An 18,078-nucleotide genomic window follows, 5' to 3' on the forward strand; every position below is an offset into this window, starting at 1 on the left:
ACATCTTGTCAATGTTCATAACTTTCTTTCCCTGACATTTTACTGGAGGAGGTCATTTAACAGCTGTCAGTCTCAGCCTTTTGTTTTCTGTGTTTTTTTTTCTCTGGTGATAAATGTTGACTTTCCAGTGTGGACCACAGATAAACTACCAGCTTTGTGAAATCCACGATACCTATTGGTGTGCAGATACCAGGTGTAGAGTTTTGTGCATTCGCTTAATTAAATGCTTTTTGACTCCATGTTTAGGTCTCTCCATGTTTATTTTAACACATACATTTATTATTATTATTATTATTATTATTATTATTATTATTATTTCTTGACTTACAAAATCAGTGCAAAACAAAGTGCAAAAATACAGTTATGTAAAGGCATCAATCATTACAAATTCAATTTACATAAAACATAGCAATTCAAAATATAAAACATTTTACAACTTCAAATTTACACAGGCAAGTACAGTAAGTGAAGTCCTACATCCTGGACGGTAAAAGCTAAGTGCTGTCAAGATGTAGGGTCACAGTCAAGGGTTACAGAAAAGGGAGCAAGGAGGAAGACAATGAAAAACGCAAGAAGCATAATAAAACTCTGAAGTGCTATCTAACAGGGATTAAAAGGATTAATATTATAAGTACTGTCTGATAAGATGCGTCTTGAGTAAGCGCCAGAATGAGGTCAAGGACTCTGCTGTTTTGACTTCGGTGGGAAGGTCGTTCCACCATTTAGGGACCAGGGATGAGAAGGAGCGGGCTCTGGAGGAAGGAGGAGAGGAGGTAGTTAGTCTTCTGGCACTGGAAGACTGCTGTGGTCTGGAGGGGATGTATGGAGAGACGAGTGTCTGAAGGTTACTCGGTGCAGTGTGGTCGAGACAGTGGTAGGTGAGGGTCAATGTCTTGAACTGAATGCGTGCCGGTATCAGGAGCCAGTGCAGGGAGCGGAGTAAGTGGAGTAGCGTGTGCAAAGCGGGGCAGAGAGAATATCAGACGAGCCGCAGAGTTCTGGATGAGCTGGAGCGGGTGGGTAGTAGTTGCAGGCAGGCCGGCCAGGAGGGAGTTGCAGTAGTCCAGGTGGGAGAGGACCAGTGACTGGACGAGCAGTTGCGTTGAGTAGTCAGTGAGGAAGGGACGGATTCGGCGTATGTTGCTCAGGAAGAATCTACTGGTGCGTGTCAGTGTGGTGATGTGCTGGGTGTAGGAGAGCGCAGGATCGAGGGTGACTCAGAGATTTTTAGATTGGAATTAAGACTTCTGGCTGAGGTGAGTGAGGAGCAGAATGTAGACAGTAGAGAGCGGTAGACTTCGAGGGCAGCTGGGAGTTTGGTCCTTTTCCACTTCTATTCGGCGCACGCAGACTAGTTTTGATTGAGTGGCGAACAGCAGAGAGCCAAGGCTGAGGAGGGGAGGGATGGGCAGGACGAGATGTGAGAGGACAGAGAGAGTCAAGGGAGGAGGTGAGTGAGGAGAACAAAGAGGAGGTAGCACAGTTGACAGATAGATGGGAAAAACAGTCAATGGAAGGTAAGAGAGTGAGGGCAGTGGAGGCAAGGGTGGAGGGGGAGACAGAGCGAAGATTACGGTGGAAGGTGACAGAGGGAGTGGGTGGAGTGGGGAGGGAGGGGAGGGAAAGGGAGAAGGAGATGAAGTGGTGGTCTGGGATGTCCATGGGTGTCACGGAGAATGTTAATGGGGAGCAGCCTCTAGAGAAGATGAGGTATAGCTGGCGGCCAGCCCTGTGAGTGGTGGGAGATGGGGAGAGAGAGAAGTTAAAGGAGTGAAGGAGAGGAAGAAATCCGGCACATTGGGAAGGGTTGGAGAGGTGGATGTTGAAGTCTCCCAGGAGGATGGTAGGTGAGGACAGCAAGGGGATGGAGGAGAGAAGAAATTCAAGTTCATCCAGGAAGGAGGTGAGTGGACCAGGTGGACAGTAGAGAACTAGAAGAAAGAGGTGAGAGGGAGAGGTGATTTCCACTGCATGGAATTCAAAGCTATGGCTCGTGATAGAGGAGAGAGAGGGGCGGACAGAAGAGGAGAGAAGGGGAGAGCAGGAGCCCTGTTCCTCCTCCCCGCCCGGTAAGACGAGCGGAGTGGGACAGGATGAACAGAGAGGATAAGGCAGCAGGGGTGGTAGAGTTGTCTGGGGAGATCCACGTCTCAGTGAGAGCGAGGAAATCCAGAGACTGGTGGGAGGCAAAGGCGGAGATGAAGTCGGCTTTGTTGGAAGCTGAGTGGCAGTTCCACAGGCCTCCAGAGAGTGGAGTAGAGGGGAGGGAGGAGGAGGGGAGAGACAGAGAGATGAGGTTAGAGGGATTACGGATGCAATGGCGTGCAGGTGCACGCTGAGAAGACGGAGAGAGCAGGACGGGAATCGGAGAGATCATCATGGTTGCCTGTTGTTGCTGTGCAGCATCTCTTCGCTGTCTTCTCCTCACTGGAGTACCACAACTAGAGTCTCTGCCCTTTGGAGATGGGGGCCCTTCGGATGGGGGGCACTGAAGACTGCTGGCGCTGACTGCTGGCGTAGGGGTCCAGGGGGCTGTTAAATACTTCACCTGTAACTAATTAGGACAGTGCGCACCTGCGTTGCGTTGAATGACACAAGGCTGGTCAGGATGGCCCTCCCTTCCATGCAGGACTGCTAATAGCACAATTAATGGCTGCTTAATATCTGAATAAAGACAAAGACAGTGTCAGACACATGCAGTTACACTGAACAATAGGTCGTAGTAATGTTAAATAAATGCTAAATAATCACAGCCTACAGTGTAACACTTTTGATTACAGACAGGGCGTGTTGAGTGTGCTAAGTAAGTTGCTAAATTAACTAACAAACAGTCACTGCTCTTACTACAATACAGGTGCAAGATATATAATTCGTAGCTAAACAACCAACCATGTAAACAATCAATGTAACTCTTAACTAAACTAGGAAACGCGAGAGAAAAAAGCGATACTTATCTGCGGCGACTTCAATTCATATTTATACGAATCGTAATTAGTTTTTATTTTTCTAATTAGAAAAAGCACAGTCTGTTGATTTCTTAACTGTGAATTCAATTACTATGACTGGGGATGCTGCAGGAACATCTAGGGCAGTGCAGTTGTATTGAGAGGCCCCAGCAATGAGGCCACACAACACTGCCCTCCAGTGGCAGACTGTAGTAGTGCTACACTGATACTGCCTGCATAATCTGTAGTGTAGAGCTAGTGTATATTACTGTAAAGTTGCATGGTACACTGTAATGTTGTGTAGTTCAATGTCTAGTTATCTTCTGTATGATGGCCCTGAAATTCAAAACAGATTGAAATTTGAAAACGCAAACAAATTTGAGAATTTGAGGGGACACCGCCTCAGTCTATAGACAGGCTCGTCTTATTCCCTTGTTGAGGCCCCAGCTGTGGCCAGTCTACGACCACTACTCCTAACATGACAAAAACACAAATCACCACCTCCCTCCTTCTCTATCCCCCCTCTCTTTCCCTCTTCCTCCCCCTTCCCTCTACCTCTCCTCTCTCTACCCACCTCTCTCTCCCTCTCTCCCCCTCTCTCTCAGGTGGGAGAGATAGAGGAGCAGTTGTCAGCTGCTCGCAGGGAGCTGTCAAAATCAGAGGAGGCCAACCATAAACTACAGAGAGATGTGAAGGAGGTGAGAGAGAGAGAGAGAGAGAGAGAGAGAGAGAGGGAGTCAGTCAGTGTGTCAATGAGTCAGTGTGTCAGTGTCTCTCTCAGACTCTGTGTCAGTGATATTGTGTTAATGTCACTGTGTCAATGTCAGTGAGTAAGTGTCAGTGTGTCTCTCAGGCCCTGTGTCAGAGGGAGGACATGGAGGAGCGCATCACCACTCTGGAACGCCGCTACCTGAGCGCCCAGCGGGAGGCGACGTCGCTGCACGACACCAAGGACAAACTGGAGAATGAGCTGGCCAGCAAGGAGTCCCTGTACCGCCAGGTGAGGGGGTTACTGCCCAGAGTACACCGGGGCACAACTCAACACCTCCCAGCTGGACTTCCTGTCCCATTTCTTACTGTGTTGTTAACATTCCAAAAATATTCTCCACCCACCCACCCCCATCTGGTAGAATTTGTGAAATGAATTGATTTTCATAAGCAAAATGGGAGTGGAAGTCATCCTGAGTCTTCTGTCCCGCACAGTGTGGTATTAACCTCATCTATTGGAGGACTTCATCCAGGAGGGAGTCGATATGGGCTGATGATGATGAGGATTTATGTATTTAATTTTCTATTGTAGTGTTTAAGGTATTTGAGGTGTTACAATTGTTTTTTTATCTGGAAAGAGAAACCTGACTCAAGAATACAATTATCCAAATTATTGAAAACACAAAATCATACTGGCAAGTTCTCCACAGATCTCTGGAAGAGAGTTCTTAATACACTTAAGAACAAACAGACTCTCACACAGACACTCACACACATACAGACACACACACAGAGACACTCAGAAGCAAACAAGTCTCTGGCCTAAGCATACTGAGTCAATTCTCTGCTTTCCAGTTGAGTCAGGGTTTCAGTGACTCATGGCAGCAGCTCTCAGCAGTGTTTTGTATTGTTTTAGCACCTTATCTCAGGTGACTAGGCCCTTTATCTATGGACCCAAATCCTCCCCTGACCGCCTTCAGACAACGGATAACCACTGTCTTCACAGGTCACAGAGAGATATTCACAGACAAAGGAGCTAGAACTCAGAATATAGGTTACACTGAATTTATGGGTTTCCTTAAAATTGTACATGACCGCCACAGTCTGATTCAGGGGGAGGGGGACTGTACTCCCCATGATGCACTGGGGCACCAGTCCCCACCGCCAACACAGAGATGCTGCTGCAGGTTATACTGGGAAATGTTACACAATAGTTTATTGTATAATTTAAAAAATATGTATATTGTTATGATTTAGGCTTTTGCTACGGGTCACTGGCGTCCAAACAACTGCTTTGATTGACAGGCAGTGTTACATCAGCAGCACTGGACTCACTCTCACTCTAAACTATTTCTGACCCCGCAGGAACTGGGTACCCCAGTATATCTCCTTGCCCCCCGTGATTGCGTGCCCCGCCCCCTTGAACCCTGGAGTTCTCCACCCTTTAATAAATCTGTTCTCAGTGATTACTGATTACCGGTTCCTGATAACTGATTCTGGATTACTAATTATTAATAACTGGTAACCGGTTGTTGGTTATCAATAAAACTATTATTGATTTGTGATGATCAGTTACTGATATGCGATTCTGGGTTATTGATGGGCAGAGCGAAGAGAAGAATAGGCAGCTGCAGGAGCGGCTGGAGGATGCCAAGCAGAAGCTGCAACTGACCCTGCAGAGGGCCGAGACACTGCCCGAGATTGAGGCTCAGCTGGCACAGAGAGTGGCAGCTCTCAACAAGGTACTGAGACAGAGGGGGAGAGAAAGAGGGAGGGTGTGATAAATGGGAGATGGAGAGAGAGGAAGGGAGGAAGAGGAGGGGAGGGAAACGGGAGAGGAGGAAAGAAGGTCAGCGAGAGTGGAGAGAGATGGAAGGAGGGACAGGGAGACAGGTAACAGGTGCCTCGGTTCCACTGGCTTAAGCGTCCGTGCCATGCCGTCCCGTGCCGAGGACTGACGCGTCCCAGAGCTTTTTTGTAAAACTAGGCCATTGTAGCAAGTCCGTCCCTGTTGTGGGAGGAGCAGAGTGATTGTGGGTTTGGTTTGTGTTTCGTTTTAAAAACAAAGACAGAAAACACTTCGAGCTATAGAGCCTGATGTGGAAAGGATTTTTGTGTCTATTTTATTCTTTATCCTTTACATGGTTGAAGACAGCATAATAAATACACATTAAGAGATATTAGGAAAAGCTAAACGTGAATAGACAACATTATATTCAAACAAGCATTACGTTACTGTAAGAAAACATTTCCATGCTATTTATTTGTATTGTTATTGTTATTATTGTAATCATCAGCAAGATATGTGCTATTAGATATGCATTTGAAATGGTACAACTTGACTCCCTTAACTTATTACTATTACTACAGGTTTATAACTGCAACCAACACTTTTTGCCGTATTATTTTTAATTTACTTATCAGACATCCTTAACCAGGGCAAGTTACAGAATACACATGAACGTTTCACGATTAATCATACAGTAACAACAGCTACAATATAGCAGGTTATAATTTAACTAAAGTGTGCACATTTCAGTCATGGCATTTATGGACCTACGGACGCATTTATTAAAACAGTCCTTAATGTTTTAGAGGGAAACCCAGATCTGCTGTATTTATTTATTCATTCATTTAACTTGTAAATGGGGTCACGTTAACTAAATCGTGTTCACCTTCATACTGATTGTCTCTGTGGGGCTGTTATACAACAGACCTGCACATCATCCACAGGACAACGGCCTGAAACACCATCCAGTTATTCATAAAATATTAATAAAATCAGCTGCTACGATCCGATTATTATCCTTCAGTTTATTTTTAACTAGTCACAGCACTGCACCGGGGTCCTGTGAAATCTGTGATCGGCAAGTTTTTAATACACTCGGATATTAACTGTAAGCAGTAATTGTTTTTGTACATGTATTTCACTCCATGCTGCTAATAAAACTGTAATTTCTTTGTGATCCCACACGGAACTTGAGATTATATCTTCCGACATAATGTAGCTGATCTCTTCCCTGTCTGTCTACAAGTCAAGAACACAGCTCCGCTTCTGAAAGTGAAGTATTTCCTTGGTGGGCGTGACGGACGCTTACAGCCACGTCAGGCAGGAGATAGTTAACTGTCCACAAAACCCGGGGCCAGACGTGTCTGGACGTGTCCGCAAGTGGAAATGGGGCGAGGGATGGGAGAGGGAGAGAGGGAGAAGTGAGCTGAGAGACAGGGATCGGGGGGGGTGGACAGTGGTGAAATGATACCCTCATCTCTCTATCGTTTCCTGTCGTCTTTTTCCACTCCCTCGCTCTGTTGCTCAGGCTGAGGAGCGACACGGCAACTTTGAGGAGCGACTGAGACAGATGGACGCCCAGTTGGAGGAAAAGAACCAGGAGCTACAGAGAGTGAGTGTGTGTTTGTGTGTGTGTGTCTGAGTGTGTGTGAGTGTGTGTGAGTGTGAGTGTATCTGTTTAATCTATGTCCATCCTTCTCTCCTCCCTCTCTCTCTCTTTCTCAGGCCCGACAGAGAGAGCGGATGAACGACGAACACAACAAGCGTCTCTCGGACACAGTGGACAAGCTGCTGTCTGAGTCCAACGAGCGGCTGCAGCTGCACCTGAAGGAGCGGATGGCTGCGCTGGAGGAGAAGGTACTGAGCCCCATAGACTGCCCCCTGTGGACAGTAGGGTGAACTGCATCATGCTTTGTGCAGTGCAATTTAGGCTGAGCTGTACTGTCACTGTCTACGGTATACGCTGTACTTCACTGTCAATTTGACTGTATTCTAGATACAGTGTACTCACTTTACTGCCTCCCTGTGGATACAAGCAGAGCTGCACCACACTATGAATTGTGTATATAGACTGTTCTTGTATGCTGCACTGTAACTGTATGCTGCATACACTATACTGCCCCCATGTGGAATGTTGGGGATCTGCAGCACACTGCGAATAGTGTACACATTATTTTTATTATATTTCTTAGCAGACGCCTTATCAAGGGCGACTTTTACATACAATTACCTATTTATACAGCTGGGTTTTACTGGAGGAATCTATGTACAGTACTTTTCTGTACTTACAGCAGAGTCCAGAGCCCTGACCACTACCCCACACTGCTATATATATATATATATATATATATATATATAGAATGTACTGTACTGTGCTGCATACACTGTCCTGAACACACTGCACCCATGTCATGGCTTTGAGTCCTTGTGGGTTTAAATGTAACACAGAAAATATAATGCTGCCATTGCTGCTCCAGATCCAATTTTTGTTTTAAAATAAAATAAAATCCTTAGTTCTTCAAAAACGACTTCACCATTAGTGTGCAAAGGCATCAGACATAACAGCTCCCCTCAAAAAGACTGGCCATCAGAAAAGCAAACAGAAACGGAAAGATTAATTAATTGCAAGTGACATGAAATCGACCTTCTTCGCGTCAGAAACTAGAGACAAAAAACAGTTGTCCCAAAGGACTCTGACCCTCAACAGAGTGGGAATCAGACAATGGAGTTTATGCTCTGTGGTACATTTTTTAGGGTTTTTCATCACAATGTAGCACTTCTTTCAACACCTCTATAGTACATGATTTTAAAAGCTCAGTTTCAGTTGAAAGGCCTTTAGCAACACGAAGAGATGCTACTGTTGCGTGTTCCTGATGAATGTCCTTTTCTGGATTGCAATGACAGAATTGCAGTATAAAGTAACTAAAGAAACTATTTTAACTTTGTGTTTGACTGAGGAGGTGTGGAAGTAAAGCTAGCAATTCCTTTCTCACAAATGTTTTACTTCAAGAAAGATAAGGTCAGGCCAGAAGGTAGTTTGACCTCTGTTTGTTATTTACAGTGAGCATCTTGGAGAAGATGCCAAACAGTATGATTTGAGTGTCTGCTCCCTAATCCTAGTATTGAACTATGAACTCTGTCCTCTAATGATATATATTCTGCTTAGCTAGCTTTTAAGATAACGACTTGTAAGTAAGTAATGACTTGTTAATTATAACCAGATCTTTGACTTCTGTATGTATAAAAAGCTCTGACTTTTAGTATGGAGTCAGAGCAACTTTGGAATCTACTTGATTCACTGTTGTTCTCCACGCTGCGAGTAATAAAGGCATTGCAATGAACGTTCCAATCTGATTGAAGACTGAGTTTCTTCCACAGAGGGAAGTTATTGTTAAAGCTGCACTGATTAGTTTCACAATGTCAACACATATCGTGCTGCTGTCTGTGTACACAACCACCGTGTTGGTTTTGCATTATCAAGGCAGAGCAGAATAAAGCAAAAATGAACAGTCTGTTTTGGCCATCTACTTTGCACTTTTTAGAAGCTATTGTAAATCAAAGTACTTATAACTGATGTTATTGGAACTCTTCAAGTGATAAATTAATTAACTGATGTATGTGTGTCAGCTCACTCCTTATTAGTTTGTTCTTGCAAGACTTGCTGAATAACTGTCGTTCTAATGAAGAGTGGATGTGGATGTAAAGAGAGTTCTGGTTTCTGTGTAAAAAGTTAAATCTGTATCCTCTTTGTTTGATCATTTCTTAATTTGAAATTAATTTCTGTAATTTCACTTTGCAATACACCGAGTATCTGAACATTTCCAAGCACAAAAAAAAAAAAAAAAAAAAACACATTATAAGGCATTTTATGCCTTATACACTGCACTAACTGTACTGCCCCATCGTGGACTAGAGGTCCAGCTAACACACAATGTTGCCACAACATTGTGACAACATAAATTACGTTGCTACAATGCTGTGGTAACAGTGTGTGTTAGCAGGGGTGGAACTATAGAACACCTTCTACAGTGTACTGTGGACTGTATGCATTGCTGTACATAGATTCAATTGCACATAACAGTGTTTGTCTGTGTCAATTTTCAATTTCAATTTCAATTTAAAGTGCTTTATTGGCATGACAAACAGTTCTGTAGTGTTGCCAAAGCAGTTAATATTACATACATACATTGAATAATATGAAAAGATAAGAAAAATAAGAAATGAGTCAGTGTTTTTCATAAAATATCCATCCGTTTTTGAAACGCCGGAGCTGATCCGGCAAGCATAGGGCGCAAGGCAAGAATACACCCAGGATGGGATGCCAGTTTTTCATAAAATATATTACGGTAAAAAAAAAAAAAAATACAATATAATTTATAAATAAAATTTTAATTTACATGTACATTTACTTTATTTATAGCTAACAAGTTTACAGCTGGTGCTCGTGTATGTTTTCATGGTGTGCCCCTCAGGCTGTGACAGGCGGCTACATATTGGGCGGCCAGGGGGCTGTGTGTCCCTCCCCCAGGAGGATAGATTTTTTTTTCATTTATCAATTCTGAAAAAGATGTTATAATATTTATGAATATATTAAATAATATTTCCCTAATTTGGCTATATTTACTGCAGTGGAGGAGGAAGTGCATCTCTGTCTCGACCTCCCCTGTCTCGCAGTGACCACAACGCCGCTCCACTCTGGGCAGCCAGCTCTGCCTGTGTCGGCCTGTCTCTATGGCCATACTGTGGTCACTGAGCCTGTACTTGGTCAGGATCCGTCTCTGCTTCGTATCTCTGACAGTGAAGAGATACTCTGCCAGGGTGTATTCTCTGTTTAGGGCCCGATAGAAATCCAGTTTAAAGATTTAGATTCTGTATCCCAATGTTCCAGATAGGAGGTTTTAGTTTGTTCTGTAAGTTGTTTGACTGTAATGGGCAGCTGGTGAGCAGTGCTGGTCTGAGGCTGAGTGGTGTTAGTGGGGTTAGGGGCAGCGAGCCTCAGGGCCAGCTGACTGAGGGGGCTAATCTTGGGCTCAGCTCTTGGGCTCTCAGGGCCTTGTGTTGCAGTGACTCTGGGGAACTTGTCTGGTGATGCATCCAGAATTTCAGTGCTCTCTTCTGGATGGGGATGAGCAGTGGGTAGTGGCCCAGTTTGGCCCTGCATGCACGATTGGGGGTGTTTCTCTGCACCTGTAGGATGTTTTTGCAGAACTCTGCATGCAGGGTCTCTGTTGGGTGTTTGTCCAATATTGTGTAGTCCTGCTCACTGAGTGGAGCCCATATCTCACTGCCGTACAGCGCAATGGGCTGAATGACAGTGTGGAAGATCTTGGTCCAGATTCTAATGGGGATGTTTATTTTATATAGTTTTCTTTTGATGGCATAGAAAGCTCTTCGGGCTTTCTCTTTTTAGTGCTTTCACTGCCAGGACAAAGCTCCCTGATGCACTGATCTTCAGTCCGAGGTAATCGTAGCTCAGGGTGTGTTCTAAGGCAGTGTTGTGTAGAGTGAAGTGATATCTTCTCTCCTGATATCTGGGCTTTTTTTGGAAGATCATTATTTTGTTTTTTTTCATGTTTACTGCCAGGGCCATGTCTGGCAGTACTGCTCTAGCACTGCCAGCTGCTGCCAAAGCCCTGCTCTGTGGGCGACAGCAGCACCAGGTCATCTGCATAGAGCAGGAATTTGATCTCCTCATCGTATAGGGTGAGGCCAGGGGCTGCAGACCGCTCCAACACCGTGGCCAACTCCTCACACAGATGCATCGGTCTGTTGTTGGGTTCAAATTTGTCTCCACTCTTGTATATTGGGGTGATCAGCCCCTGGTTCCAGATGTCAGGGAAGCAGCCTGAATGCAGAACTAGGTTGAATAATTTAAGCACAGGTTCCTCCAGCTCTGGGCTGCTGTTTTTGCGAATCTCAGGGCTGATGCTATCCGGTCCACTTGAGTTCTTGGGTTTGAGTATCTGGAGTTTGGCAATTAGCTCTTGCAGGGAAATTGGAAAGTCAGTTGTGTTTTGGTTGTCTATAATTGATTGTTCTAAGACTTTAAGTTTTCTGTTAATTTGGTTTTGATCTTGAGTTAGAGCCAATGTTGGGCAAGCTACATGGAAAATGTAGTGAGCTAAGCTACCAGTTACTCTACAATAAATGAAGCTTCACTACACTGAAGCTACCCCCCAGGGAAATGTAGCAAGCTAAGCTACAGCAACATAGCAAAAGTAGTTTACTACATCTAATCTTATATATATATATATATATATATATTGAACCAACTTCATTCCAAGTCAATGCTATCTCAGTGATCAATAAAACTGTCAGTCAAACAGATAGGCAGGCAAAATTGTTCAGTTCAAACAGTAAGTTGTACTCTCTGCTCTCACTGTTCCAAAATCAATGCGTCAACAAAAACAAAACAAACAAAATGTGCTCCACATAATAACAAAACCAGGTGTTGAGAGTGTGTGTATGTTCATCTGTGTGTGTTTGCATGGGTATGCGCAATTTAGACTTGGGCACATTTCCAGGACAAACTGTAAGTTAACTCAAAACTCAATAACTCAAACCACAGTAGCAAAGAATAAAGACCTGCTCCAAACAGTAACAACATTGCAAAAAAAAAAAAAAAAAACATGTCCTCACCCTCTGCCATCTTTCCATCAAGTAAACTCAATCTCGCGTGTATTTATTCCCCTGCAGCAAAGTCGCAGGCATCATGCAAATGTACCTCATTGCATAGTATGTTATAGGCTAATTTTCTATTACAAATAAAATAAAACCTTCTGGTTAATAAGATATACACTTCTGGTCAAATTATTTTTTGCAACAGTGATACGTCTACTAAATTTGAGAAAATAGAAGATATGGAAAGTTCCTTCTTGAGTGTTGTGACAGACAACAGCTGTGTATCAGCTCTGCATGTTACTCACAGACCTGTGATAGTGTTACCTTGACACACAAACGCAGCACACACTGTATTGTTTGAACTGTAACGGTTTAATGTTCAGCTAATAAAAGCATGATGTTTTTCATGAATGTGAAATCAGTCCTTTTATTTCTGTTAACATTTGCCATCTGGGTTTATAGTTTGCAAACGCTTTTATATATTTACATTAGTTATTGTTTCTATTAACTGAGCAATACACCGTGCTCATACAAGTTATAAAACCCATCCAATTCGAAAAATAGCATGCGTAAAGCTAACTTCCACTGCTTTAAAAAAATGTTAATGTAGCCAATGATTGTATAATACAAGTTATCAAGCCTGTCTGATTGTAAAAATAACATGCTGCTTTATATGCAGTTGGCTCTCCTGATGAACGACCTCAAAACTACTCGTCATTCATTTACTAACATCAACGCCAATTCTCAGAAAGAAAAACACCAGGACGTATTTGTTTCCTCCCTCTTCGTTTTTTTCTCCCGCCATATTTTATAAATGAGAGAGGCAATTGGCCACATAAAAAATGACTGACAAGTCTCTCCTCGGATCAAAAATTACTGACAAGTATCTTCTGCAGATGATTGGCCGCATACAAAGTGATTGACAAGCATTTCCGGTAAAGTGATTGGCTGCATACAAATTGATTGACAGTTGCTCCTTCCACATTCCAATGTCTCATGGTCTGCAGCAATACATACTTGCAGGCATCAGCCCGAGGATTGGTATGTGATGTCCCGTCATACGGAGGTGCTTCTGTCGGCTACACATACAGGTCCGTGTATGGCAGTGGTGTCAGTTACTGATCCTTAGCAGTTGTATTTCAGGCTTGAGAAATGCTTGGGAAAATGTAGCTTCTGTTGACGCTACCGCACTACTTGATCAATAGAACAGCTTCGCTACTGCCCAATACTGGTTAGATCTTTTTCTTGGATGTCTGTATAGAGATCTGCAAAATAGTTTTTCCAAATTGTTCCGTTTTGAATTAGTGGCTCTTGTTTTTCTGCTGTGCTTAGATTATTCCACATTTCCCAGAACTGGTTCTGATTGATAGAGTTTTCTATGTCTAAAAGGGTTGGTGTGTTGTAGTTTTTTTTGTCTGATAGTGTTTGTAGTGCTTTAGTGTCTCACAGTACCTTAAGCGTAAATCTGGGTTGTATGGTTGATGATGTTTCTAGTTGGATATATCTGTCTGTATTTTTTTGCATTCTTCATCAAACCATTTCTCAGTGTGTCTGTGTTTATTCTGTTGTTGTTTTTTTTGGTTGGTTTTAATTTTGCCATTATAGCAGCCTGATCAAAAATTGAGTTGATGTGTGCAACTGCCAGATTTAGTCCTGTCACATTTGGTTGGTACTGTGTATTTAGGAAGATGTTAATTAAGTTAGTAATTTTGGTTGAATTGAGTGATTGCTTTATTGAATTCCTCTGTGCTGTTTGGAGCCCATCTGTATGATTGCTTGAGGTTGTACAGCTTACAGGGCTGTGATCGTGTGTGGTGACTGTGGAATGATCGTTTCAGGAACACAGTGATTTGATTATGATCAGAGAGGGGGGTTTGTGGCCTGACAGTGAAAGCGTTTATAAGACTGGGGTCCATGTAAGTGAGGGCGTAGTTGACTACACTTGTCCCAAGAGCTGAGCAATACGTGAACCTCCCTAAAGAGTCCCCTCTGATCCTGCCATTAAGGATGTACAGGCCCAGGGCCTGACAATGATGCACTAACTCTCGGCCATTCTTGTTGACAGCACAGTCGGGGTTGTTCCTCTGCACTGTGGTGGGGGTGAGGCACAGAGGGGCCTGTGCATGGCTGTTTCCCTGTGTGCCGATGCAGTCGGGCTCGGTGTCCAAGCATTGAAATCCCCACAAAGCAGCACATTCCCCTGGGCCTGGAAATGGCCGATCTCTCTGTGGAGGGTGTTGAAGAAATCCTCATTATAATATGGGGATTCTAAGGGAGGGGTGTACGTTGCACAAAGGTATTGATCACTGTCGCTCAGGCCTGTGTTTTTATTAAATCTGAGCCACATGTGTGTCTGGCCTGCTGTGGCTGTGTTGATGTGACTTGCGAGGGCCGCCCTGTACCACACTATGATCCCCCTGGAGTCCCTGCCGTGCCGTGTGGAGCTACGTTTCAGGGAGGGCACTATGAGCTCCCTGTAGCCTGAGGGGCAGTGGGTGGGCACGTCCCCCTGACACCACGTCTCCAGCAGAATCACAATGTCACAGCGTTCAATGCTCTCGATGAAATCTGGGGCTGTGCTCTTGGGCCCGAAGGTCGAGGAGCACAGGCCCTGTATATTCCAGAAGCTGATGGTAAACGAACCCATTTTCAAAACACATCACATGTGCGTCATTCTTGGTGAAATAACAAAAAATATGAAAAAAGTCAAATAAACTATAATTTTTAACAACTTTATAACAATTATTACACGATTACAAACAGAATTATAGAGTTCAATAGTAGATTTGTTATTATTATTTAACTCTCATTACCTAATGTTACCTGCTGTCCCAGGTGTTCCCTCTCCAGCGGTGCTCAGCCCCGGTGCTGTGGCTCAGTGCAGCAGCCTGGCGCAGAGGAGGTCGAGCAACTGCTTGATCTCGTCCAGCTCGCTGGGGGGGGCGGTTGGGCCAGGGCTGCAGCGTAGCTGAGCTGCTGCTGTGGGGCACTGGGACTGGTGGGAGGGTGCCTGGCGGTGGGCAGCCTGTTGGCGGGGGTGTGGGTAGCAGGAGCCCAGGCGGTGCCTCTTGGATGGGGCCGGTTGGGTGTTGCATGTTGCATGGAGTGGGGGGGGCCTCACGTTGCGGTGTGCTGTTCCAGTGGTGTGGCGGGGGGGGCTGGTTGGCCCACGGCCCAGGGCAGCATCTTTTAGGGTCTTTGCAAAGATCCTGATGGCTTCCTGGTTGAGTTGCACCCTGTCTTGCAGGTGCCAGGGGCCCAGGGCAGGGTGGTGAGCCAGGTGCACGTTGGGCAGGGTGGTGCAGTCCCTGGCGATCTCCGCGTTGATGCTGCTGATGATGTGTGGGGGGTTGTCGGCCCGGGACAGCAGTGTGGAGACGATCACCCTGGCATTGGGGAACTCCTGTGTGAGTGTCAGTGTGTGTCTTCGGAGCTGCTCCCTCAGGCCTTGCAGTTCTTTTGTGAGGCTCTTCTCCCTGCGCTGGGCCTCACCCTTCAGTCCAGCAAGCTGCGTCCTCAGGGCCTGGTTGTCCTGCTGCAGCTCTCTGACCTCGGACATCAGCTCATTGATGGTCACCCGGCTCTCCTTCTTCAGCTGGCTTACCTCGTCCCGCAGCTGCTGGGTGAGGCTGGCCTCGGGGAGACAGGTCAGCACGAGCTCCTGGAACTTGGCGAACTCCAGCTCCAGCAGGGCCTGGCTATCCCGAATGTGCTGGATATAGCTGGGGGATGAGAGGTCGGCGGGGGGGGGGCTTGTCACGTGTGGTGTTCTCTGGTGCGGGGTCCGAGTCCTCTTTGCCTCTTCCTTCAGCTGGGGGACTGCTGCTTTGAAGGCGTCCAGGCCGGCCTTGCTCCCCTGGACCAGCACAGTCCCGGTGTTGTACACATTGATAGTGAGGACTGTGCTGTCGGGGTCCATTTCCTCCAGGATGCTGATCTGCCTGCCTCCGCCAATGCCTCTCTTGCGGATGTTGTGGTATCTCTTGCAGAGAGCCGTGTGCCAGGCGTGCCTGTGTGGCGTGTGGAAGATCAGGTTGCTCCGAACACTCTTGTCCTCTATGAGGCTGCTGTCGCAGTACAGGCTGTCAGGGTTCGTCTCCAGCACGCTGACCTTGTGCTGCTTCCTGGCCTTTGCACTGCTGCACTCAGCGGGGTACTCGATCTCCATGGCAACCACACTCTTCTGAGACATTGTTTCACTTTTGAAACTCAGATTCCAACTGTCACTGGAGTTTTAAAAGTAAACTGCCACTTTCCTTTCAGTTTGAATTTATTGTGTTAAGGATGTTTCTTATTATTTACTTGATTTATATATTATTATTTTATAAGTAGGCTAAATAAACTGGTTAGTGGATTATTTAAATATATTTATTACCTTCGTCTTCCTTCTTCATTCTGAATGTTTTTCTCCTTTTTCTATTTTTCTTTCCCTTTTTTCCTGTATTTTCTTTTTTCTTTCACTTTTCTGTCTTTCTCTTTTTTGTTCCTCTGTCTCTGTGTTTATTTTCCTCTTTCTCTGTACTGTTTCTGTTCCTCTCTCCTCTGCTTCTTAGGGTCCTGGGTGGATTTTGGTTGTTTTTCTTATTTTATTTTTTAGATTTTTGTTGGTTTTGAATATCATTCCATATATTGATCTCTGATGTTGCTAATTTCAAAATAAAAATTAATTTCACCAAGAAATAACACACATATAACTATATTTTTAGGAGCTTATCTTGCTAGTGACTGCTCTCTCTCTCTGTCTCTCTCTCTCTCTCAGAACGCACTGTCTGAAGAGTTGGCCAATATGAAGAAGATACAAGATGACCTACTGGCCAATAAAGTAAGAATCCCCTCTGTGTCTGTTTCTCTCTCTTGGGATTGTGGGTGGGAGCGTTGTAGCAGGGAGGGTGAGTGTGGAGTGAACGCTGGAGTTTAGCTTTTCTTTAATTATTTTTTTCAAAATCAACAATGTCACTGTTTTCTAGCAGGTTACGTTTTATTTTCTGCAGTAGAGTTTGTCCCCCTGAACTGGAGCCTTTTGATCGGCTCCTTTTCGGGAGGAATGGAGAAACTGACGAGAAGACACGGGTTTAAATGCATCGCCGACAGCGCAGTTACGGTGGAGAAGTGTTTACTGGCTGTCGGGAAGCAGATCGGGTTTGAGAATGTCAGGTCAGCCTCCAGAGTGAACAAAGCTACTGTGGTATTTCTCAGTAGTGAACAGTTAGTGAATAAAATGGTTTTGGAAGGTGTAACAATTAATGCGAGCTTTGTTAGCGTTGTACCTCTGGTGTCTCCCGTCACAAAAATAATTATCTCCAATGTTGCGCCCTATATGATGAGTTGTTGGTGCGAGAGTTGTCCGGGTACGGTAAACTCATGTCTCCGATCAAACCTATTCCTTTGGGGTGCAAGAATCCCAGTGTGAAGCATGTCATGTCGTTCAGGAGAGGCATGTGTGTCATTAACTGACCTATCTTCTTACATTGATGTGGTCTGGACGTTCGTGATAGATGGCAGTACTCACGTTGTGTTTGCGAGTTGAATGGATGAAATGCTTTGAATGAGGGGAACGCGAACATCTTAGGCGGGCCTGTCCACTGAGAGATGGGGAGGAAGACAGGGATCAGGGGACTCAGGCGGGACCCGAAGTACAATTACTGTAGCTGACGCAGACGCAGCTAATGCCGCCTCCCCCGGGCGATCGCCACCAGTGCCGGGGGAGCGCACGGGGGGCGGATGCAGCTGGGGGGGGGTGATATCGTGAAGGAGAGTGTGCAGGAGTCAGACAGGTTTCAGGGCGGGGGAAAACAAAAAACAACACGTATGGGGCGACCAGCGCACCCGAATACCGGTGTGACGGGGGAATCGATATGGGACTGCGAGCAGTGTCGTAGAGTCGCGGCTGGAGGGAGCCGGGGATAATGTTGGGCCACAAGGGGCTGAGATTGCTGTTAACAGCGGGTCGGGTCTCAGCCTGGCAGCGCTGTGGTTTCTCACACAGACCCCGGCGCCGAGGGAAAGGGGTCCGCT

General features: G+C 45.3%; 1 protein-coding gene across 1 annotated transcript in view; it reads left to right on the forward strand.

Annotated features, from left to right (window-relative positions):
• Positions 1-18,078, forward strand: part of ppfia3 (PTPRF interacting protein alpha 3) — a 65,128-nt gene that overhangs the window by 15,994 nt on the left and 31,056 nt on the right. Inside the window, exons 8-13 of the mRNA XM_066708755.1 lie at positions 3,551-3,643; positions 3,799-3,945; positions 5,261-5,395; positions 6,971-7,054; positions 7,168-7,299; positions 16,823-16,885. Of these exons, the coding sequence (XP_066564852.1) occupies positions 3,551-3,643; positions 3,799-3,945; positions 5,261-5,395; positions 6,971-7,054; positions 7,168-7,299; positions 16,823-16,885 (654 nt within the window). The remainder of the gene's footprint in view (positions 1-3,550; positions 3,644-3,798; positions 3,946-5,260; positions 5,396-6,970; positions 7,055-7,167; positions 7,300-16,822; positions 16,886-18,078) is intronic.

The sequence above is a fragment of the Amia ocellicauda genome, chromosome 7 (genome assembly GCF_036373705.1).
Source record: "Amia ocellicauda isolate fAmiCal2 chromosome 7, fAmiCal2.hap1, whole genome shotgun sequence".
In the NCBI taxonomy this organism is placed as follows: domain Eukaryota; kingdom Metazoa; phylum Chordata; class Actinopteri; order Amiiformes; family Amiidae; genus Amia; species Amia ocellicauda.